The sequence below is a fragment of the Drosophila guanche genome, unplaced genomic scaffold, assembly GCF_900245975.1.
Source record: "Drosophila guanche unplaced genomic scaffold, DGUA_6, whole genome shotgun sequence".
NCBI lineage: Eukaryota > Metazoa > Arthropoda > Insecta > Diptera > Drosophilidae > Drosophila > Drosophila guanche.
Window position 1 is genome coordinate 4,675,491 of NW_022995745.1, and position 23,079 is coordinate 4,698,569.

At 43.1% G+C, this 23,079-nt stretch overlaps 1 protein-coding gene and 1 non-coding gene across 5 annotated transcripts; one reads left to right on the top strand and one right to left on the bottom strand.

Annotated features, from left to right (window-relative positions):
* Nucleotides 1–1,702: 1,702 nt before the first annotated feature.
* LOC117581421 (mucin-19) lies at nucleotides 1,703–22,633 on the top strand. 4 transcript variants are annotated; one of them, XM_034268583.1, is made up of 7 exons: nucleotides 1,704–1,819; nucleotides 10,571–10,784; nucleotides 17,727–19,247; nucleotides 19,329–19,808; nucleotides 19,877–20,806; nucleotides 20,875–21,093; nucleotides 21,162–21,744. In XM_034268583.1, the coding sequence occupies exons 3-7, from the start codon at nucleotides 17,728–17,730 to the stop codon at nucleotides 21,742–21,744; spliced, it is 3,732 nt and encodes a 1,243-aa protein (XP_034124474.1). In that variant the 5' UTR covers nucleotides 1,704–1,819; nucleotides 10,571–10,784; nucleotide 17,727. The 4 variants fall into 4 exon arrangements, with proteins under 4 accessions (XP_034124475.1, XP_034124474.1, XP_034124476.1 ...); XM_034268584.1 differs by lacking the exon at nucleotides 10,571–10,784 and having other exon boundaries at nucleotides 1,703–1,819; XM_034268585.1 differs by lacking the exon at nucleotides 10,571–10,784 and having other exon boundaries at nucleotides 1,722–1,823.
* On the bottom strand, nucleotides 17,004–17,119 carry LOC117581669. Its single transcript, XR_004573668.1, has one exon. It is a non-coding gene; the product is annotated as a small nucleolar RNA SNORA11 (small nucleolar RNA).
* Nucleotides 22,634–23,079: the final 446 nt, after the last annotated feature.

Below are 23,079 nucleotides of genomic sequence, written 5' to 3' on the forward strand. Positions count from 1 at the left end.
TTGCTTTGATATTTCTGTTGGTTTTAATGGCCATCTATTTTGGCCACATTTCTCGTCTCTGCGTTTGCGCCGTAGCCTTATTTCATTTTTTTCAGCTAGATCGACTCTTTCTCTTTATCACTCTTTCGCTATATCTTTCGCTTTGTCTCTCTAATTAACACGTTCGCATTACAATTTATTTTCATTAATAGCCTGCCACCAAACTAGAACACACACACACGCAAGCACACACATATATTAAGCATGTACGTACGCACGCAACGTAAAAACAATAACGGCAGATTTTTCTCTCTCTCTCTCTTTCTCTTCCCCTATACGAATGTACATAGTAAGTAAATGCCGATACATTGTAGCAACGCGTCGGCGCTGTGTTTTGTTATTTGCGCGCGGGTGTTGCGGTACGGCGACGCCGACGACGATACCACCACCTCTTCTGTGGCTATCGGCTGCGGTTGTGTTGGTGTGATTGACTTTTTCGCCTCTGCTTGTGACACATGTGTGCACCCTACAGACGCACCGCTCCGCAACGTACGGCACAGAATAGCGAAGCACATTTATGTAAATGCAAAGAAATAAAGAATTACCTTTGGCCGTGCACAGTGGGCCTCGCCGGCGTTAAGACAACCGTAGACGGGAATGGGGAATCGGAACAAAACTCTGTTATTATGTTGGAGGTTCTGTAAACTTCCAGTGTCACCGAAAAGGCCCGGATTTGGATACGTAATCCTATTTTTCGGCTTGTTTATACACTTTGAAATGTTAATGGTACAACCTATTCGGTGTATTCATATACAAGTTGGAAAAGGGTAAAGATTTTCACCAATAAAAAGTCATAAAATACCACTGTCGGCTCCGAAAAACTCTGCGTCTACAGCTAACTGTAAGTATTGGCTGCTTCTTCCAGTTTTTGGCAAAAACAAAAACCATGTGTTTGCCACGCGCTTACGTTTCGCTCTCTTTTTCACTCTCTCTCTGTTTCTCTCTCTTCATCAGCACGCTCTCTTGGGCCTCGCACTGTGAGAGCAACAGCAACGCAAGCAAGTCGCTCTCTCTGCAGCGCTACCATGTGTTTTTTTCTTGCCCATCCATCTCCAAAACCAAATCAAAAGCCGTCATTGCAATAAATTAGTTAATTGAGCTAATGAATATTGGCAGAGAAAAAAACGGCTTGGGGGGAATGTGAGTTTCAATCTGGTAACGCCATCGAGCGCTGATCACCATTGACACTGCACCGGAACGTCAGAATCGGTAGCAACAACAGCACATAAAAACAACAATGCTGTGTTTGTTCCAAGGTATATAAAATAGAAGGTACAATGCGACACCAATGCGTCGCTACAATGTTAAATAAGACAAATCATGTGATTTTCATCAGGACAATGCACTGCACTGGTAGACATCAAGGCGTAATTGCTATCCCATCTCTCTATCTGATAAGCATGGAAAACAACTGAAACACAGCAGGATTGCCCTACCCTCTGTTGGCAGGCCCTTGGCATTGCATTGGTTTATGTATTTGCTTCATGTTGCTGTTGCCGCTGCCACATAGAGCTGCCGCTGCCGCTGCCCCTGCCACTGCCCTGTAGACTGTGCGGCTGTCCCGTGTGTTCATTTTGCATTGTGCCGTTCAGCGCAACGGACGTGTTTTGAGCGCGCTGGCAAAAAAAACAGACAAAAAACTAAAAGAAGCAAGTCAGACCAATAAACAATCACACAAACGTACACGCAACAAACAAAACGCAGGCAATACGACAAACTCCTTTCTTGCATTGATGTCCGCACCCAGGCGTCCCGCTGTCAAACAACTATAGCAACTTGAGTAGGTATATCCATATTTGCATCTCTTTCTTGTTTTTAGTTTTACGATTTTTTTACAAGTGCCAAAATATTGTAACTGTGACATTTGCAACAAATCTACCAAAAAAGTGCTGTAATTTGCAAACAAACTAAAAAAAAGCAACAGAAAGAAACCGCAAAATAAGCGAAAATTTGCAAGTGCCGCCAGCCGATTGGGTTGGGAGAGGGAGTGTGGGGCGGCCCCAAACGCTAAGAGAGAAAACAAACGTAAGGCAGGCAGCCCCAAAAGCAAAGAGCAACACGAGCCGCTGACGCAAAAAGTATAGTACGAAGTAGAAAGAGCAAGTGTGAGAGTAAGCAAGTGCATGCGCGGCGGCAAAAACAAAATGTGAGTGCAAAATAAATAACAAGAAAGTAAGCAAAAACAACAGCGAAACAGAAACAAAAAATTAAGAAAATAAAAAACCAAGAAAACTGATTTAACAACAAACACAAATACAAACAAAACTCAACAGCAAAACAAATGGAAAAGCTTTAAAATAACACACATACACACATGCAGATAAACTTATAGTACAAGAGAACAAAAGAGGAGAGAAATAAGAGAACATGATAGCGACAACAACGTGGTTCTGACTTCACATAGTTAATTCAAAGCATCGAAGTGAATGTACCCTTCAAGGGTTAAAAAAAGAATTCCATGAGTGTTTTTTTAAAAAAAGAGTATCCAAAAAAGTAAATATAAATGTACCTATAAACGTTTTCCAATGCAAAACTATCTTAATATCGTATGTATGTACATACACTTCAAAGAGAGAAAATGCAAAGGGTATACCAAATGTTTCAGTCGAAATTAAAAAAATATTTGTAGTGTTGCCTATCTATCTCACTCTCTCTTTCTGGCTGTGTGTGTGTCACCAGAGTGCGTATGCTGTTGGTATGTGTGCGGGTCCCCCGCGTCTGCCTTGTGGTGTCTTCTTGCTCCTGTGACGCCCCCCGTACTGCATTTCTAGCATTGCCCGCACGAGGTAGAACAATCGACACACAAAAACGAAAAATAGCCAAAATGCAAACGAGTGATGGTAGAATAGGGGAGGTAGTGAGCAGGAGGAGGATTCACCCGCATGCTTTTGCAGATTTTTAATAGTTCTATGACGTATGTATCAACATTCAAAGAAACATATGTACACACAAATTTCCCCTCTAATATTCTTTCAAAAAAGCGTCGATAGAGGAAGAGGACCGTGCCATAAACATTTATTTGCTGCGCATAATTTCCAATAAATGTTTTTTTTTCTGTGGATTGCGAATACACTTGCATACGCACACGGTTAATGTGTGCGTTTTTGTTGTATAGCGAGGAGTGGATTTACAGTGGTGTGCACAAATATAGTCACCAAACTAAGAAATATATTTTTCGAGTCTAATATTACGCAAGAACCTGCATCATTCTGCTGGATCTTTCTTTGTACATATTTATGTACATACATAAGTTAACCAATTGAAAGCCCCGAACACAAGAAAATATAATATTTTAATAATTTAACACTAGTGTCCGTATTTGGATGGCCATACCTGTATGTTGTTTTATTTTTGTGTTGGCCTGTTACCCCAGCACACACACACACACACATACTCACTCTCACACGACGGAGAGAGTGCGTCGTTGGGCAGCGTTCTGGCGTCGTGAGAGCTTGTGATCGTATCAGTTTTTGTTGTGTGCCGTCGCTGCCTCCCCCTCTTTCAACCGCTGATACGCTAATTGTAAGGCTGCTGCCGCTACCTCTGTCGCCGCTACTGCTGCTGAGTCCGTCCTCCTCTGATAAAGCGACCTCGCCATTGCGCCTGCCTGGCTTACTACTTCTCTCTCTTTCTCTTTTTTGTTAGTTTTCTTTTTCTCGTTTTATTGCATTGGAAAAAAGCGTGCAGAGCCAGGCGCGCAGCGCAAATCGAAGCTCACGTGAGACTCTGCTACCGCTCTTTTTCCTCCTACCCACCCCAGCCCATATCTCAGGCATTGTATTTGTGCAATTAGCAGCGTTAGTGGCAGAGCGGCAGCGATTATGCAACGCAATTGAATGCTAAAGGAAACACGAAAAAAAACACAAAATAATGGATACTGGAAACTTCAAAAAGCTCGTCGCAAGCAATGTTTAAACACACATTCATATGTGTGCGTATGTGTGTGTGTCTGATGGCAATTTCCGACTTAAAAACCAATTGGAAATTGAAATTCCTTGACAGGGACAGGCAGACCCTAAACGGTGAAGCGTGCGGTGTGGTGCGGGGCTAGGTGGATTAAAAACTAATTGAATATCGCGGCGGAACGTTTTTCGACATGTTATATGCTTGAGGGGGTGGGTGGTAGAGCGATGGGAAAACTATTAAAGAATCACGCAAGACGCAGAACTCTGCTTGTACCATTAAAAGTTTTGCCTCTCTCCTGTTCCCGTCTCCTCTTTTTATTTATTTCTCTATTACTGTTTCGATACCTCTTTGAAGAAGAGGCATGATTGTTTTGACCAGTTTTTTGCAACACATTGAAGGAACCTTCGCCAAAATCGCATTGAGTAAAGTGGTAAATAGGGTGGAATATTTTAGATGCCGGTAACAACCATTGATCTAAAAGGGTATCTGAAACTTTGATACTCTAGGGATAGTCTCTAGTTTTCTGGTAACTCTGCACCTCGCGAGCACATTGCCTGTGCGTGTGTCGTGCGTCTATGTGTGTGTGTGCTTTTTTTGAGAACCCAGGCCAGGCATCGGCATAAGACCTACTGCGACGTCTACGACACTGAGGCGCTGTTTGTTGATTACATAAAAAATGAAAATAATTATGTACACTTTTGTATATTGTCAGGCACACCACACACATGCACAGATATATGTGTACTATGTAAAGAGAGAGAGAGAAAAAAAGAGAGAGAGTCACACACGTGTGCGTAAAACTGTACACAGATGCTGATGCAGATACAAATGGGTACGCGCGTATGCGTACATATTCACAAAGCACTATGCCAACACAAGTCATTCGACAACTTTGTGTGCGGTTGAGGCGATAAGATATGGCGTGGCAGCTACAGCGACAGCACCAACAGCAGCAGAAACAGCGAAATAGTGCGCAAAATGCAAACAAAAAACTTAAAAGTAGCAACAGCAACAGGAGACGACGACAGCCATTGCCCAGCCCCTGCCCTGTACCCGCCGACAACTTTGTTGGTTGTTATACAACAACAGAAAATGGAGCAGAACTCGGCATAAGCAGAAGCAGTAGATAAAGGAGCAGAAGATGCAGTAACAGCTGATCACAGATGAGCTAACAGTGGAGATTTACAGTTGCAGTAGCAAAAGGAGGCCGGCCCGTCCTGCTACAGCTGTAACATAGCAACATGGATGAAGGGAGGAGGACAAGAAGCAGAGGAATTGTGTAGATAGCAGAATCACCGTGACAGTGTGACGACAGTACAGGCGACTGAGCTTAAACGATAAATGCAGGCAAGAAAGAGATGGTCAGAGATGTTGAGAATTACATACAAATATCCATGGAGAAGCATTAGGAAAGTATAATCAAAATAAAGTTGGATATACTGAATCATTGGCGATGTAAATACTTATGTAGAAACTGATAACAGTGCAGTGCGTCCTGTAAAAAATTGTAACCAAATTTCAACAAACGAGTTAAAACACTTTCACAACATATTTTGTAGAGTGTTCCGAACGTCAGCCCTCTGACAACTGCTTCTTTGGAGATAAACACGTATGGGGAGGAGGGCGCCGCTGTTCATCTATTGGAATTACAATTGTTCGCACAGCTGGGGGTTTTTGTTGCGTCTCGTTTTTTTTTTATCGAAATGATATACAAATAGTAGGTACCCTATTTAAAATGCAAACCTTGATAATTTTCCGTTCGAGCAGTGTCATAACTAGTTGCCAACTATTTCTGTTTTCGCTCTCTCTCTCTCCCTCTGTCGTTCTGCTCTTCTCTGCTTTGCTCTTATTTCTATCAATTATCAATTCAACTATTTAACTAAATGTTTAACAGAACTACACGCACACTCACATGCAGTCAGTCGGGTGCTCTATGACTATGTTGTGCAGCATTGAACATTTGCGTTTGCTTCCAAAATGTGCTAATTAGTGGGAAACGTTTATCGCATTTGTGTGCATGTTTGCATTTTTGGTTGTGTGTGTGTGTGGTTGTCAATTGGGTTGATTGGAGGGCAGCCCTGGCAAACAAATAAGGCAGGGAGTGGGTAATAAAAATGTTATCTTGCTTCATTTTCCATTTTTGGTTTTGTTTGTTGAGAGTTTTCAATCATCACGCACGAATGGATAACATAATGTAAAAAATTAATTTGTGGTTAAATGTACAGATTATGAAATTGATAGTGACATTTTTGTGGGTTGACAATGCAAATGATGCGTGAAGAAAGAGAGCGCGTGATGAGAGGTAGAGTTTGCAGCGAAGAAAAGTAATATAAGTTTTATGGTACACAATTAATGTCCATTCTTTCCTGCTCTTACTCCTTTTTTCCTGTACTTTTCCCGTTTTATCCCGTTTCTCGTTTGCATTCCTTGAAATCTTTTTCCAGCTACATACATATTACGTATACGCAACGATGATCGCTCTCTCTCAGTTTCTTATCAGCCTGAAACTTAGAAGCGAGTAAACAACGCTGTGTATATTTTTCTTGTTTATTTTTCTCATTTATTATTATTTTTTTTCTCTTTTGCAAAAGTTTTGCTTTACCCTTTTGTTTTGTTTAGTTTCGTTTTGCGAGGAAAATGTGCTTTGTCTATATTTAGTTGTATTTAATTGCGGTTGACCCAATTTGTTGTTCTTGTAGTAGCGACACGATACCTCAAGAGTCGAGTGTAGTATGCCTTGTGTAATTGCTTATAGTAAAAAAAAACCAGAAAAAGAAAAAGAAGACTACTCTATAGAAGGAGAATGCTCTGGCCAGTGGAGAGGAGAGCAGAGAACGAGACGAGACGAGCACACGATGTGTTTATTTTTGTTGAATTCAATTGAAAATGAAATTTGAATGATCAGATTTAGCTTCGAGACGATATCACTTTGAACGGTACGAGAGTCGGTATAGGGTTTAGCGTGTATGTGGGAGGTGGAAGCAATGAAGACAGAGAGAGAGAGTGCGCGCCTGGCAACAGATTTTTTATTTTTTTGGGTGGTAGAGCGTAACGCAGTGTGCCAGACAGAGCAGGGCATCGGATAAACTTAAATGCCAAAGCAACAGCATACTAAATGCACATGCAAGCCACATGACATGTATAGATGCAGAACGAACTACAATTTTGGTCACATGTCGCTGGTAACAAAGTGAAAGAAGCGAACCAAAAACATTATAGTATAAACCGGATTATGATCGACTAAACGACTGAAGACCGGAGTCATACGAATTCTATATATTCCAAAGTTCATCAATTGTCATGTTTCTTCTCGGAAAAGTTTATGTTTACTCCTTCAGCAGTTGACTCTGAGTCCGTCTCAGAATCCTATAACAAATTCTTACAGTAGTCTTTAGTGAGGCGCAGTCGGTTCCAGTCTCGGCGAAAATATGCCTCGTCATGCCCAAGACATACAATTTGTTATTACATTATTAGGTATGCCATTTTGAACCATTCGCTTGTGCGACTTTTGCGCTTCGCCAACGACTTAACATTTTGGGATCGTGCGTCTCAGCTGCACAGACGAAGCCCGAGCGATTTGTGGGCAGTCGTCAGAGACGAAGCGCCCTCTGTTAAAAAGAACAGTTGTTAGGTTCCTCATGCAACATTTTTGAATATATTTTAATCTCTTTTCTCTTGCGTACGTGAAAAAACGGTTTATTTAAAGATAAATTACTATCTAATGGAAGGTATAGGGTACATAAAAGGTATATCCTTGCCGGTTCGGTAATTATTTTATTTTGGAAGCTTTTTTCGATTTAGTTTTTCTTTGTTTTTGTTGTGTTTCCTCCTGTTTCATTTACTGCTCTTGCTATTGTCTCCTCCTTTTGAGAAGACTTCTCTTTTCGGTACGGCCTCCTCCTCTTCTTTACCTTTCTGTCGCCTCCTGCTCTTCCCGCTTCTGAAATTTGAACGCATCCAAAAAGCCGGCAAACTTCATTTTTACGCTCTTTGCCTTGCCTTGTCTTTTCCACTGCGCTTTTCTCTTGCTATGGGCCGCTCTCTTTCTGTTGGCTCTCTCCCTCTCTCTCTCTTTGTGCGTGCGACGGCACGGATGGGTATGGGTGATGAGGTCTTCACAGGAGGGCTAGTGGGGGGAAAAAAGTTGTATACATTTATTTTTATTTTCAACAAATACGAGCGACAATGCCGTCGTTGTTCAATTTTCCGCTGCTCTGCTAAAATTAAATATGGTTAAACGGCAACAACTGCATTCCCTCTCTCTATATCTCTCTTGCGTGTGCGTGTGTGTGTGTATATTTCGGCTTATTTTATTTCCTGCCTGCTCTGCTTGCGACCCCCGCTCTATAGCCCACCTTGCCCGCAATGGGCGACGACGTGAGTGTGTGGCTGTCGCACGTGTCGATGGCGACGACGGTGTCGCTTGCGTTATTGTTTTACCCTTCAAGAGGCCATACTTGTTTTTGATTAGAAATTGTATTTGCAAACATATAAATAGAGGTTAACATGTAGAATCAATGGTGGAGTAAACCTCTGCCTCTAAAGGGGGTTCAACCCCAACTTACCCAAAAGTCCTCTCATAGTTCAACAAAGCTAAACGAAAATCAGAAAAATGCATCTGCAAAGGGTATGAAAAGCATCGGCTACCCTCAAAACTTGTCTTTCCATAATGTTGCTATTGCTTTTGCCTCATTTTGTTCGAGATTTCGATCAAAACTCCTCCGATGTTGATTTTTAATTAATTTAATTATGCATTAATCAAGCACAGCCCGGTTTAGGTTTTTGTTGGTGTTTGTTTTTTTTATTTGATTATGCAAAAAGTCGACAAATGTTTGCCTAGGCAGGATGGTACTTGAAATACTTGAAATTTAAATGATTTCCATAATGGTTTATCTCATTTGGTTGAAATGCAATGATAATCGTAATTGCTGTGCAATTTATTTATTTATAAACATTCCGAATGCTATTTTTTTGTGACTCACTGCGTGGTCAAAGATTGTGAGAGAGCGGAATGAAAGGGGTGACAGAAAGAGAGCTTTTGATGACTGGTTTTGTTGAAGCCTAGCCCAAACAGCTGTTTGTTGTGCCCGCCTGCCTCTTTGTTGTAGTCCTTGTTTATGTTTTAGTAATGCTTAGTGGAGAGAGAGTAGGGGGATGGAAACCGTAGAGAGAGAGAGAGAAAGATTTGTTTATGTTCTGAGTGTTTGCCAACGCAAGAGAGCTGTTGTTCACTTTTTCAATAAATGGCAATGTCATGCGCGAACGCTTCACACACGCTCCCTCTTTCGATTGTATCTCTCGTTCTCTCTCTCCATCTCGCTCTACAAATCTTGTTTACGATGATTTGCTTTTGCCGGCTCTCAATCCCGCTCATTCACACACACACATACACACTGTCCAAGCGCGGCGTGGTGTGTTTGTGTGTGCTTTCGAGTGTGTATGTGTATGCGACCGACGCACTATGGTCCCAATAACCACTTTTGTTGTCCTAAATTAATAACTCGCGAACGAAATAAGATATTTTGATTTAGTTTTTTTATATTAGTTAAGAATAGCAAGGTGCATGTTTGGGCGTGCCACCGTCTATTTTTTAAAGGCAAAATCGGTTTTTATATTTTTTCTCAAAATGTTAGAAGCAAAATAAGGTTGGTAATATGTTTAGCAGTGTAAGATTCTATAAAAAAGTCGTAGCACGAATTAAAACAGCTTTAAAATACAGGAAAATCGAATTGTTTGTCCCACAAAGCATTTTTTATACGGTGTTTATTTATTTTTGTTTGTCTCAAAATGTTAGAAGCAAAAAAAAGGATGGGAATATGTTTGGCAGTGCAAGATTCTATAAAAAAAAAGACGAAGAGTTGTGGTCAAATATGGCATTTCTGACTATATACATTTTAACAATCATTTATTGCTCTACGACACACAATAGGTTTCAAGGTGGGACTAAGTGGCACTCTATTAAAAAAACCTTTTTCAAAAATTAGTTTTTACTACGAACTGATACATATTGAAGGCATAACTTTAGCATACAATTACGAAAACATCCCCAGCTACTAGATACCGTTCACATTACAAAATACGTAGTAAAAGCCCTACTGAATAAAATGCATCCAAAAAATTGGATCAGTTAATCGTAATTTTTCAATTCATGAGACATTTAAAACAGCAATAGAACTGGTACTTTTTCACTGCACATGCTGCGCAATAATGACCACTGGGTTTCACAGCTGATTTTGCGAAGGTGCCGCCATCTATGCAAATTTCTGGTACGCCAAAAACCACGTCTTAGCTTTAACTTTTAAAAATTAGCTTTTGACCAAGAAAAGTGGTCATTGGGACCACAGTGCGACGCTGTCTTCGGGAATTTTTTGTAAATTGCGGCGGCACTCGCCGCCGCCTCGCTTCATTCGTTTGCCTGCTCGCGTGCCTTACGGTTCGAGATTAACTAAAATAATAAATAAAGACACAGAAATCAACACAAAAAGTAAATTGTATTTACAGTTTTTCTTTTGAGACTTGAGTGAATGTCAGACAAGCTTTGTGTTTAAAATCAAAACGACATGCGGTTAATTTATATCTGAAAAATAAATGTATGTGTATATAAATATTTTTTTTGACGTGATAGAAGGCGAGAGCTAATGAAAACGTGTACATCCCTGGAAGCGACAACAGAAACATCAGCAGCAGTTTAAAGCAGCGCGGCGTCACAGCGAGCAGAAAAAGCAAAGCAGTCAAAAAAATAAAACAAAGCAGCGAGCACAACCATAACAAGCAGTAGAACGCCTTGTATGGGTGTAGAAACAGCAGAAGGAGGAGCAGAAGCAGGAACAGGAGCAGAGGTATGTGGAAGTAAAACAACGGCAATATCAGCAAACAACCGAAAAACAAACGGTGGAACATGAGAGAGCAATAGAGTGTAAAGGTAGTGGTAGGAGTGCGTGTGTGTGTCTGTGTGTGCGAGCAGAAAAAACCAACAAATATTGTGTGTGTGTGTGTAGGAAAGGGAAAAAAGCATTTGCCGAGACTATAATGCTTAATTTTGGGAAATTCTTTACCTCTCTCTTCATTTTAAAGTTATTTTTTCTACTTTGTACGAGACGATTTCATAATCAAGCAACTAAATGGCACGCGACAAAAGTGTAAAAATAAAAAATAAAACCTATAGGCTAAGAAACAACAAACAAAACAAAAACCACCAGTTAATACAACAACAACAACAACAACAGAGAAGCTAAGAAAAACCACGTTGAAATTGTGGACAGCGACGTCAGTGTTAAGCGTTAGCGTCGCACGCTCCCTCGTGTCGCTCTCTCACTCACTCTCTATCTCTCTCTCCTGCTTGCCAGCCATGTGTGTGCGCTCCAAGCCAAGCAGTTCCATATTCCACATCAACTGTGATGTGTGCAAATAAAAGTACAGTGAAAGCTTGCCTTGCCAGAATGTTTTCTCTTTGTTGGAATGTGAGGGCAGCTGTTGAGCGGACTGCTGAGTGTCCACTGTGCATGATGGTGGAATCCTGCTCAAAAGTGATAATAAAATCATAATCATGAATAATTATTTTTAAAGCCACCACTACACGTTGATGGTGATGTGATATGTGCAGAGGGGCAAAGAGTCGGGGGATTTGACTTGTGTGACACACTAAAAGTGCTCCCGCTCTCTCGCTCTTTGCGTTCTCCCGCGCCCATTTATTTGGTCGCTATCTCTATCTCTCTTTGTCTAGCCACGCTTTGTCTCGCTTCAACATGAACGCGTGAAAAGCAGTTTTGTTTTTCAAAATATATGCAAAGATTGGTCGGTCGTTCTGGTGGGGGGTGGGGTTGTATGTTGTAGTCTGGTGAGAGAGGAACAGTGGGCAACAATTATAAACGCCAAAAGCGTTTTTCTAGCAGCCTTGTTGCGTTTTTTTTTCTGTCTATGTATGCATGCATACATGTTTAAGATTTACTCTATATGTCCATGTGTGTGTGCGTGTATTTGTGTTATTTATTTCTATCTCTCTTTTTCTATGGTCGCTTTTTTTGTACATGGTTTTATTTTTTGTTAAAAATACACACATTTTCCGATTTTTATAATCTCTGATTCCACTTTGTTTTATTTTATAAATTTGTATTGAATTTGTACTCTCATTTTTTAGCTGTGTTTTTATTGTTTTTTTATCTCCTACGTTCTTTATAGTTTTTCTTTTCGCTTTTCGATGAGGCGTATACGTAATGTGCAGGGGAAAAATACAGAGAGACATAGAGAGAGAGTGAGAACAGAAATACGTCAGGGAGCATTACGTATACGCCGCGTGGTTCGTCGGCATCGTAACTTTTGTTTTACTACCTCTGCCCCCTCCGACGCTTCTATATTGTTGTTATGTCTAGAGAAAATTCTTGCATATCTAAAGATATAACCTAAAAAATTTTCTTATTTAAAAAAAAGCCTGCAAAATCCGAGCGAAATATTTACAAGGAAAATCCAACAGTAATTGAAGTTAATAAAGGTTATTGGAAAACTCTTAAAAAATTTTCCAAGTATTCAAATTTTCAGTTATGATGAAATTAGATTTTGTTTGAAAATAATTCAGAAATATTTGTTTATATTTCATCAATGCCCCACACAGACAGAGGTACGCAGAGAGAATGCAGTATAAAGAAAGAGGGCGGGAGAGAGAGTAAGCTCACTAAGAAAGAGAGAGCATTGAGTTTTTGCAGTACATACTCTCAAAAAATGCTCAAGCAGAAGTTGTTGTGTTTCCCTTTCCTTTTGATTCTTGTTTCGTTTTCGTTTTACCTTTTTGTTGCTGTTCTTTCTTTATGTTGTGGTTGTTGCTATTGTTGTTGATGCTTTTGTTGGCTGTTTTGGTTGCTATTCCACTTTTTGTTGCCTGTTATCTTGTTGATGGCCGGAAGTATGCAAAAGCTTTTCGGCGCTCTCTTACGCCCGCTCTCTCGCTTTTTCTCTCAATCTCTCTTTTGTTGTTACGTGAAATGTTTGGAAAGCTGTGGCTATAAATTTTGTTTTGTGTTATTTTTATACGAATGTTTTTATAGAACAAAAATAAAAGCAAAAGCAGCATATTTACGGCACAAAGAAATTAAATTAAAATATAATTCAATTTAATTTATGAGATCGCAGTTTTTTTTTTCTGCAAAAGGCACAGCAGAAAGCCGGCATTAAAAACATTTCTCCCCCTCTATTTGTATCTATCTCCCCTCTCTCTTTTGCATATTTTGTTGATTTTTGTTTTGTTTGATTGTTTTTGATCATCATATTTCTCACGCTCCTTTTACATTCGTTGCTATTTATTGTATTTAAAGAGGAAGCCACTCATTTAACATTTTCTCCATATAGATTTTCACATCCATACCTCTATGTCTCTGTCTCTCACTCTAAATGTATATCTCTCCTTCTCTGGCTTTTCAATTGGGCGACAATTTTCACAACAACAAAAATCATGCTGGCTGTTGGTCGCTATGGAGGGGTGCAGAGAAGTTGAAGCAGGGCAGGATGATCAGTTGCACGATGATTACACGCAGTTTTTTATCTTGTACAGTGGTGTCGAAGCCAGGTATTCCGATGGCGCAGGGTATGCCATGCGTGGGTACTGCTTCAACACGAAAGAATGAAAGCTGTGATGAAATAACTGCATTTCTGCAACATAACTGTCTCTTATGGTTGATCATTAGTTCTTGAACCAGCTGTTTGAATAATGGGAAAGCCGGATTGATAGGGTATCAAGGGTGAGCTAATGATTGCCACAATCAGCCATTTGCAAGCAGTTCGTTTATTAAAGGGTGTCGTGGAAAGGATGCAAAAGTTATTTGCAGCTACAGCGGCATATCTTGCTAATAATAGACAGTGTGTATCCTTAAGGTCAAAGTTCACTTTCCTCCAGATGGGGGTGTTATCAAAAGGTCATGTCTATGATACTTTCTGGTTTTTTGGCGAGAGCTTTCCCCTAGCTCCCCCTTAGCTTAGAATGCTCATTATATTGCATATAGCATATACTTGATGCCTTCGTATGTATGTATGTGTGTGTGTGTGTATCTGGATGAATCATCATTCTACATGAACATCATCAGAAACGGCCTCATCCAGTGGCTGGCCTGGCTGGCGTTTCATTAGCGATTGTTGTTTATGTTCTTTATTTTGTGTGTTTTTTAGCAAGCAGCACACACGCTCAGGTACAGTTATCACCACGCGCTGCTTGCTTTCTTGCTGCTGCCTGTTTCTACAGCTTGCTGGCTAATTGGGGGAGAATCACAATTAGAAGAGTGGCACCAAAATGCAAGTGTTGCCTCATTTCCTCTTCCTTCTCCTTGTTTCCTTTCACCTCGCCTTTCCTTCGCATACTTGTCCTTCCCACACACTCGCACACTCTCAATCATCCTTGCGCCCACTTATCCTTGTATTCCATCATTCTATCCACTGAACAACTGACTGACATTTGTGGGTGGCAGCTCTCCTCCCGTTGACATTTAAAGCAGCTGCTGCTGCTGCTGATTCTTCTTTCCACTGCTTCCTCTCCTGCTTTCCAACTGCTTGCCAACACAAAGGTCTGCAGGTCACAGAACATTTGACGTTTCTAGAACGTAAACTGTGACTAGGTGGCGTCGGCGTCTCCTCTCCTAATCACCACACAACCAAAAGAAGAAACGTACAAGAGAGAGAGAGAGAGTGCGAGAAAGAAAAGGCAATAATAAACAAAATAAAATCAAAAGAGAAAATAAAGAGCGGCTCACAAGGCCTTCCCTGCTCTCTTTGGAAAACAAAAAAAAACGATAAACAACAGAGAAAATGCAAAAAGAAAGAGAGCGTGTTGTGTTACGGCATTTAAGAGAGCGAAGTGTATCGGCAGCGGCCTGTGTATCGGAACGTCATGCAAGCGGCTACCACAGTATCTGTTTGTTTTTACATGTGTGTCTAACAAATAGTTGCAGTTGTGTTGGTGTCTCTAAGCGGCCATATTTGCTAATTTATTATGTCAAAGGCAGCCATAGCCATAACTCGCCCCTCTCCGGTTAAATACACCTCTCTGATCCCATTCCACCTCACGTTCACACCACCCCACACACAGACACTGCTCTTCGCATTGGCCTGTCCTCACGAAAAACCACGTTGTTCCAAAGTGTATTAAAGACAAGGTGAGGCCTTGTGAGGCGAGCGGGCTCTCATGAAAGTCAAACAATTTTCTTTGTGTCTCAATACGTACAGAACAGATGAGAGAGAGATAGGAAATAGGAGACTCTCGGAGCATATATCCCCTCACCATCCCAATTTTGTCCTGCAAAAATGTTTAGAATTGTTCATACATTTTGTGTTGGTTTAGCCGCTGGTTTTGTTGTTGTTGTTTTTCCAGCAGCAGCAGCAGCAAAAAAAAGTTGCCAAGACAACGATGTAAACTTTCGAAAATCGGCTAAGGAAGGCCAGCGTCAGAGGCCGAAGCTCTTGATACACTTGCGGCTCGATCCTATACGATAAACTCACTCATATCATTGCAAAGTCGCAAATACTCAGATTAAGCAAAGGGTATGACAAAACTGCGTCGCAGCGTTGCTCCCAGAGCCTTGTCTATTTATTTGAGACGCCACTGTAAGGTGGGAGAAACAGCGTTGCGACGCCAGTTTTGGAGGTCGTCTTAGCCAGTAGCAGAGGTAGCGACAGCGACAGTGCGAGCTTTTTATTTGTTTTTGGTGCTCTTCTTATTGTTGTTTCTCTACTGCTATTGCTTTGTGCGTTTCGTTCTCATTCTGTTTCTCGTTTGTTGTGGCGCGCTTTATTGTTGTTGCCTCTGCTGCTCTTTGCACATGCAAAACAAAAACGAATATGGAGAGACGAAGAAGACCAACTAACGGCATGTCAAAGTAAATTTCTTTGCCGGCCATTTTTTAGTGTGTTTATTTTGTTGTATTATTTGTTTTTGTTGTACCTATATACATACATACATATGCACATACATGTGTATATTTGGTCTTTGTTGAAAATCAATAAATAATAATACACTTTGTTGGCTGCCACCCCGGCACCGCACTAAATGCCCCATGCCACCCATAGCACCGTGTCGCCGCTTGCCTAACAGCAAAAAAGTTGGCCCAAAAAGAGAAAATGAATATTTAAGTTAATTGCAAACTGCGCTTTAGGGGGTTCAATGAATATTCGATGAAATCAATTGTTAGATGAATAAATGTAATGAAGTAATTATTGATTGTGGGCTTGAGTGAATGACGGACGGGTATTGGGTACTGCTGAAAGACTGACTGAAAGGATGGAGAGAGAATAAACTAATGATGAATGAAGGATTCATTTTTGTGAGAAAGCCTCCAACATGCATTGGGGTGCATTTTTGTTTTGATTTTTTCTGTTATGTCTTGAAATGCAATGTGAGAGAAGCTTGGGTAAATGCAGGAGAATATGTAAAAGTGAGGTTAATGAGGTGGGGGTGAATGCATGAATGAAATAATAATCTTTGGACTCGCTCTTTGATTTATTGTCGTTTCTGTTACATTTCCATCTGCTTCTATTACTCTTCGAATGCAAGTGTAAAGAAATAAACTATAACCAAAGCCCAAAACGCACACACATGAACAGCCATGAACACACGAAACTAAAATGAAAACTGCTGATAAGATAATCCACTAATCACTCACACATGCCAGCCAGCAGAGGCGAGGCAGCAGGCAGAGCAGCAGGCATAAGGAGTGCCTGACTCCGAGAGAGAGAGTGAGAGAGAAAAAGCGGGCATGGCAGGTGAACCCTTGCAGGCAGACAGAGCGCGCTAATAGCTTCAAGCGACGCGACGCGATGCGGGCTTGTGGGTGACGTCGCCGACGTTGTTGCTGCCCTGCCGACGCGTCATAAAACGGCACAAAAAGCTAACACACGTAAACTAGCAAAGCAGCAATAAAATGGCAGCGACAAACGAGAGAGCAGCAGCAGCAGAGATAGTCAGACAAAGATAGCCAGAGTGAGAGACTCAGAGTGGGAGAGCACAAGTAAAAAGCACACAGTCGCGGTCAAAGTAATTGTAACAGTCAAAAAGAGATGATAGGTTGAAAAATCCGTTGAAAGTTTGGTGTTGACAATCTTTCAGAGATACAAGTTGTGTGTCTAAAAATGGTGTATCTGTAAATTGTGTGCTCTTTCAGCAGCGGAACTATTCGTATGTCCGCTGCTGTTTGAACACACTCGCGTACATTCGATGTACGTGTGTAACAATGCGCAGCAAAGTAGGCAACCAATGCTGTGTGAAGGACGTTCGTTGCAGCATCGAAAAAACAACAACAACAACCGATTGTGTCTAGTCATGCTCACGACATCCATTAAATGACTGTCTCGACGCAAAGTGCAGCAACATTGATAATTTCGTCAAATCAATCATTACATCATCAAAATGGCTAAAAATACTCCATGAAATGATGTTCATGTCTGAGCGAAGTGATTTACCCAAAGAATTTCAGACTTAACGATGAGACAATATCTTCCAGATACAGACGAGGAGCACTCATGATCGTTCCATGATGATGATCTGAGTCTAGCAAGCATTTTGTCTCTTATTTCTCCGTTTTTAAAACGCACGACATGTCTTTTAATTTTGGGAATGCAATGGGCATTCTCGGTAAAAAAATCCGGCAAGACAAATTAAAGCGAAGGTCTAATTTCTCGTAACTCAGAAAAAATCAAGTTACCTTTTCGAGTATGGGAAATTTGTGTATGAAACTATATTTTAAGGCTTTCGACAAATAAATCCTTACAATTGTTGGTTCCTCACTAAATTGTTGACCTCTTTCTTGCAGCATGTCCACAGATAATCCCGCACAGGTGCTGACCACGCGGGATCTTGGCCAATTGCGTGGCCATCTACAAACGACAGCAGCGCCAGCGCCAGCGTCGGCACCAAGTGCCGTACATGGATACCGCAGCGTAATCCCCCCACCTATCAGAACCTCAGCAACAGCAACAGCACCAGTAGCAGTAGCATCAACAGCAGCACCAGTATCAACCGCATCTTCCATAATAGCAGCAGCAGCCTCATCATCATCCACCACGAGTACCAGCAATAGCAGCAGCAGCAGCATCAATCACGGAGGTGGCAACATGCAGGCCACCAGCTCAAAATATGTCGTCCTCCAACCGAACCACAACGGCGGCTTCACGGCCTACGACAGTAGTGCCACTGCAGTCACTACCACGCCCACGGGCGGTGGTGGCGCTGGAACGGGTGGAAATATTGTACTTTTGGCCGCCGAGCCCCTGGAAATGGGTTCGGCAGATGCATTGGCCGCCGCTGCAGCGGCTGCAGCTGGAGCGGACGATGGGGAGCTGCGCTCCTTGTCGTGGCTGAGCGACAGCAATCTGATCAAGGGGATTGTCACGAGCAGCGGAGCCACAACGGCCGCATCGCAGGCCAAACGGACAGCAGCTGTGGCCCTCAAGGCTCCTGCGGCAGTCTGCCATGTCGGCGATCTCATTGAGGAGCTGCCGGCGTGCAGCATCGATATGGTGGAGACGGGCGAACAGCAGGGGACGCCGGGAGGCGTCTACAGCACCACGACAGTGCACAAGGGACCCAGCGGCACCACCACAGTGGTGGAGTACAAGGCCACCAAAACAACGACGACGATGGCCCCAAGAACCAGCTACATGCCTGTGGTGGTGACCAGCAGCAGCAGCAGCAACAGCAACACACCAGCAGCAGCACAAGCCACAATTTCGCCCGCCAAGCAGCAGCCCCAACAGCTCTATGTGACCAGCAATGGGACGGGTGCAACAACATTCAAGACCTCCTCCCCCACATCCATGGCAACGGTCTCTGTTTCGTCCGCCCTGCCGTGCTCCCCAAATAATAACAACAGCAACCACCACAATACAACCACCCACCATCCCCACAAGAAATATTTGCGGGAGAAGATGAACGTCCATGTGGACCATAGCAACCATGTGGCCTCCACAGTGACGGTGGTCAGTTCGCCCGCATCATCTAACAATTCATCGCTTAGCTCCACGTCCACCTCCGCTTCCGCATCCGCTTCCTCCATGTCGGTTAATGGATCATCGGGTGGCAGCAATGGGGCTGGAAATAGTCCAGGCCCCAAGGCAGCCAGCAGCTATACGACCGTTTACGAAACGGTCAAGTTCTCTGGCGCTGGCACAATGCCCTGGAATACAAGCAGCAGCAATCCCAGTAGTAGCAACAGCAACAGACAGCACCTGCCCGAGCATTCGACGCTGATAACCACAACGGGATTGATCACAGCCTCGCCCCTGACGGGTGGCTACAGTTTTGTGAATAATCTCGCCGGATCCACACATGTCATGTGAGTATCTCAAGGATTTCCGCCTCTTCGTTGGCAGTCCATAAAAATAATCTCTCTATTTGTTTGTTTTTTTTTTGGCAGTTCTTCGACTGCACCAACGGAGACGGCTCTGGGAGGAGGTGGCAGCATCTATTACACAAATGCCACGCCAATGCAACAACAGCAGCAGCAGCAGCAGCAGCAGCACCTCCAACAGCAGCAGCAACAGCGTGGCATGCATGTGTCTGTGTCGCCGCCACCGCCGCCCATCAATGCAACAATGGGGAATCATAATGGATCCGGTTTGAATCTGCGCAGTCCCAATAGCTACAGCAGCTACGAAAATGAGGATTCGCTGAAGGAGTTCGATATGACAGTGAACTCCAGGATGCACACCAGTACGCCCCAATATGTGGTATCGGCACCCAAGAACAGCAGCTACAGCAACAACGCCAACAATGCCAGCAACGGAGCTGGAGGAGGTGCTGGAGCAGGCAGCACAACGCAGAAGCAAAAGCATCCCAACAATGTGCCATACGATCCGCTAGTGCATACAAACAACAAGCCGCCATATAGCTTTAGGTGAGCGATCCCAGTCGAACTTCTCTTTTAGATTCGATTATAAATAGATTTCCAAATTTTACCTGCAGCTCCCTCATCTTTATGGCCATTGAGGGTTCGAACGAGAAGGCGCTGCCTGTGAAAGAGATATATGCATGGATTGTTCAGCACTTTCCATACTTCAAGACGGCCCCCAATGGCTGGAAGAACAGTGTGCGTCACAATTTGTCGCTTAACAAGAGTTTCGTCAAAGTGGAGAAGGCGCCCAATATGGGCAAGGGCTCGTTGTGGCGTGTGGAGCCGCAACAGCGTCAAAATCTCATCCAGGCCCTCAATCGGTCGCCATTCTTTCCGAATTCAGCGGTGGACAAGATCAGCACATCGCTGAAGAGTCCCAGTGGACATGGCGCGGCCCAATCATCCGGCGGATATGATGTGCTTGATGGCGTGGCTGCCGGCGCCGCCGCCGCTGCCTGTGGCAACTCTACGGCTCCAGTGGCACTGGCCACACCCACGAAAAGCAATGGCCTGGTGCTGGCTAACGGTGGTGCTAGTCAATCGGCCGCCATGCCAACCAGTCCACTATCGAGTGCCGGCGGCGGAGGAGGCAGTGCCAGTCATGCGCGTGTCGATCCTAAGCTGTTTCCCTACTTGTCCAAGGCCTTCCGCAAGATCCGCGAAGATGGTGGACCGCCGACGCGCCAGCTGCTCCTCGGCGATGTCTACGATGACGATGTATCGGCCGACTATGCGGGTAACCAAAACCACAACAGCAGCAGCAACGGCAACGGCAATGGCAACGGCAACGGCACCGGCACCGGCGGCAGGTGCATTTATGTGGGCAACGGAGGTGCGGCTGCTCCTGCTGCTGCTGGCCCAACTGCCAATGGGGATGGCATTAACTTTGAGCGCTTGGCGCGCGATTGCGGAGCGGACAGCATGGACGATGTGCATGCTGCGGCGGCCATGCTCTTCCTCAAACACGGACCAAAGGCCTTCACCGAGTCCTTTCAAAATGGGTAAGCCAGCATACCGGTCAAAACCTATAGTCTCCTCCTCTACCCTTATGTGTATTTGTCTCTTGCAGGGCCCCAGTGATTACGAGTTCGCCCAGCGAGGATCACACTTATTCCGCTGGCGGCAATAGCAATGCGGATAGCGGCGCCTCCACACCTCTTATGAATGGCAATATTCTGGCGGGGCAAACACCGGCCCAGATGCAGCTACAGGCTCAGGCCAATGTCGGCGGTGGATCGGACAGCAATTGCGCCAGCTCTGATGCGGCCTACGACAGCAGCGAGGAGAAGTGAGTCCCCTAGGGCATGGCGGGCGGGATCCTTGAATCAACCTAATTCCCTTCCCTCTTCTCCACAGTCACAACATTACGCCCGAGGAGTTGGCCGATCAGCAGCGACATCGTGATGGTGTCGATGCTCTGCTCTCACTGTCGCGTTCATCCATCGTTGAGTGCGGCTCGGTGGCCACCACGCATTATCACAGCAACGGCAGCAGCGGCAGCAGTCACGGCTCGCCACACAAGCGCCCCTCCAGCCACAGTCTCGAGGAGGATCACGAGCACCACCTCCTGCAACAGTACCAGCCACTGTTGTCGTCCACACCACAGTCTGTCTACTCGAATGGCAGCGGCAGCAAGATGGCACTCCTCAGCAGTGCCGCCGCCAATGTGGCGTTGGCCCAACAGCAGCAGCAGCAGCACCAGATCCACCAGATGCAACAGCAGCAGCAGCAACATCAGATGCAACAGCAGCATACAGAGCTGTTTGGCAGCGTAAATGGCAGCTACTTGGCTGGAGGACAGGCAGCCATGTTGCCCCAACATCTCACTGCTGCTATGGCCAATGCTGCGGCAATAGCAGCGGCAGCGGTCAAGAATAAGGTGAAGCCTGTGCGTGGATTGCGTACAAAGATCAAGCGCAAGTCCGCATGGATGCGGTGAATGTGGCGACAGGCCGGAGGCCGGCGGAGGACAGTCTCCTAACCCCTCCACATCCACTAGCATGTCCCCTCCATGGCCACGTACCCTGTGTTGTTGTCTCTTTCTAATTGCAAATTGTTCAAATAAGAGCATTTAGTCGTAAGATTTAACAGATTCCCTCGCCACCTCGCCCCCTCAAGCGTTCATCTCCTGTATTTTGAATGTGTGTGCTACTCCTTTAATCCTTGTGTTTGTTATACAAATTTATGACTATTTTTTGATAGGTTTTAGTTTAGTTTTTAAACGTCTTTTGGACTTGATTCCGGTCCTCGATTGCTGGCCATTTCATCAATATTTGACAATTATTTTATGCGATACACACGCACACACACACACACACGCGATTTATACACATCATCTATGGGAAGAAACAAAATTTAAACCGTAACGAACTGTAATTCATTTTTAACTTATATAATTGTAAATATCTTTTGCTTCCCAACATTGGTTTTTTTAATCTTTTTTTAGTTGTTCAAAAATGTTTTTACAAATGGGTAGAAAAGTGAATTGAATCGAAAAAAATGTAAATTGAAAATCAAAATTTTAATGTTATTTCAGGAGAATATTATTTTAAGCTTTTGCTAAAAGTGTAGTGTAGCATGTGGAATCCCCCCGCAAGAACTTATTTTATTATTTAAGTGTACAGCCCTTGATCTTTTCGGCTTTGTTTCATAATATCCAGCGTATCAGAGGGAGAGACAGAGTGGCAGGCAAAGGGACGGTTAACGTTATATCAAACGACAGACAGACAAAGGAAACAATCACAAAAATTCATTTAAGTAGGAAAATCCTTAACAAAATAATGAAATGAGAAACCACAAAACAAAATACAAAAAAATTGTAAAACAAAGAAAGCAAATAATTGTAAAATAAAACAAAAACACACAAAAAGCAAGAAATTGTAACAAAAAGAACAAGAACTTGTACAACCAAGGAGAAATTTGTAAAAAAAAAAGCAAAAAGAAGAAGAAGAAAATTGTACAAAAAAGGAAGTATGAAATTGTAAAAAAAGCAAAAGAATGCAAAACATAAAAATTGTAAAACAAGGAAAAAAAAGGCAGAAACAAGAAAGCAAACAATTTTATACTAAGAATAACAACAAAAGGGGTAAAATAATTATTTTTAAAGTTTTTGTTTTCTGCTGTAAGCAAAATGTTTTCTATACAAATAAGAATCATAAACACACAAACACAGACACACATGAATGGAAAACTACTTACACGATCTATAAATAAATTTATATATAATATAGAAGAGAGAGAGAGAGAAAGAAAGAGAAAGAGTAATACATAAGCA

Bases quoted from the DNA above. Each gene is read 5' to 3' on its own strand.
- LOC117581421 (XM_034268584.1), top strand. From the start codon at position 17,728: ATGTCCACAGATAATCCCGCACAGGTGCTGACCACGCGGGATCTTGGC. The intron at 20,807-20,874 runs GTAAGCCAGCAT...TGTCTCTTGCAG, and splicing joins ACCGAGTCCTTTCAAAATGG to GGCCCCAGTGATTACGAGTT. The intron at 21,094-21,161 runs GTGAGTCCCCTA...TCTTCTCCACAG, and splicing joins TACGACAGCAGCGAGGAGAA to TCACAACATTACGCCCGAGG.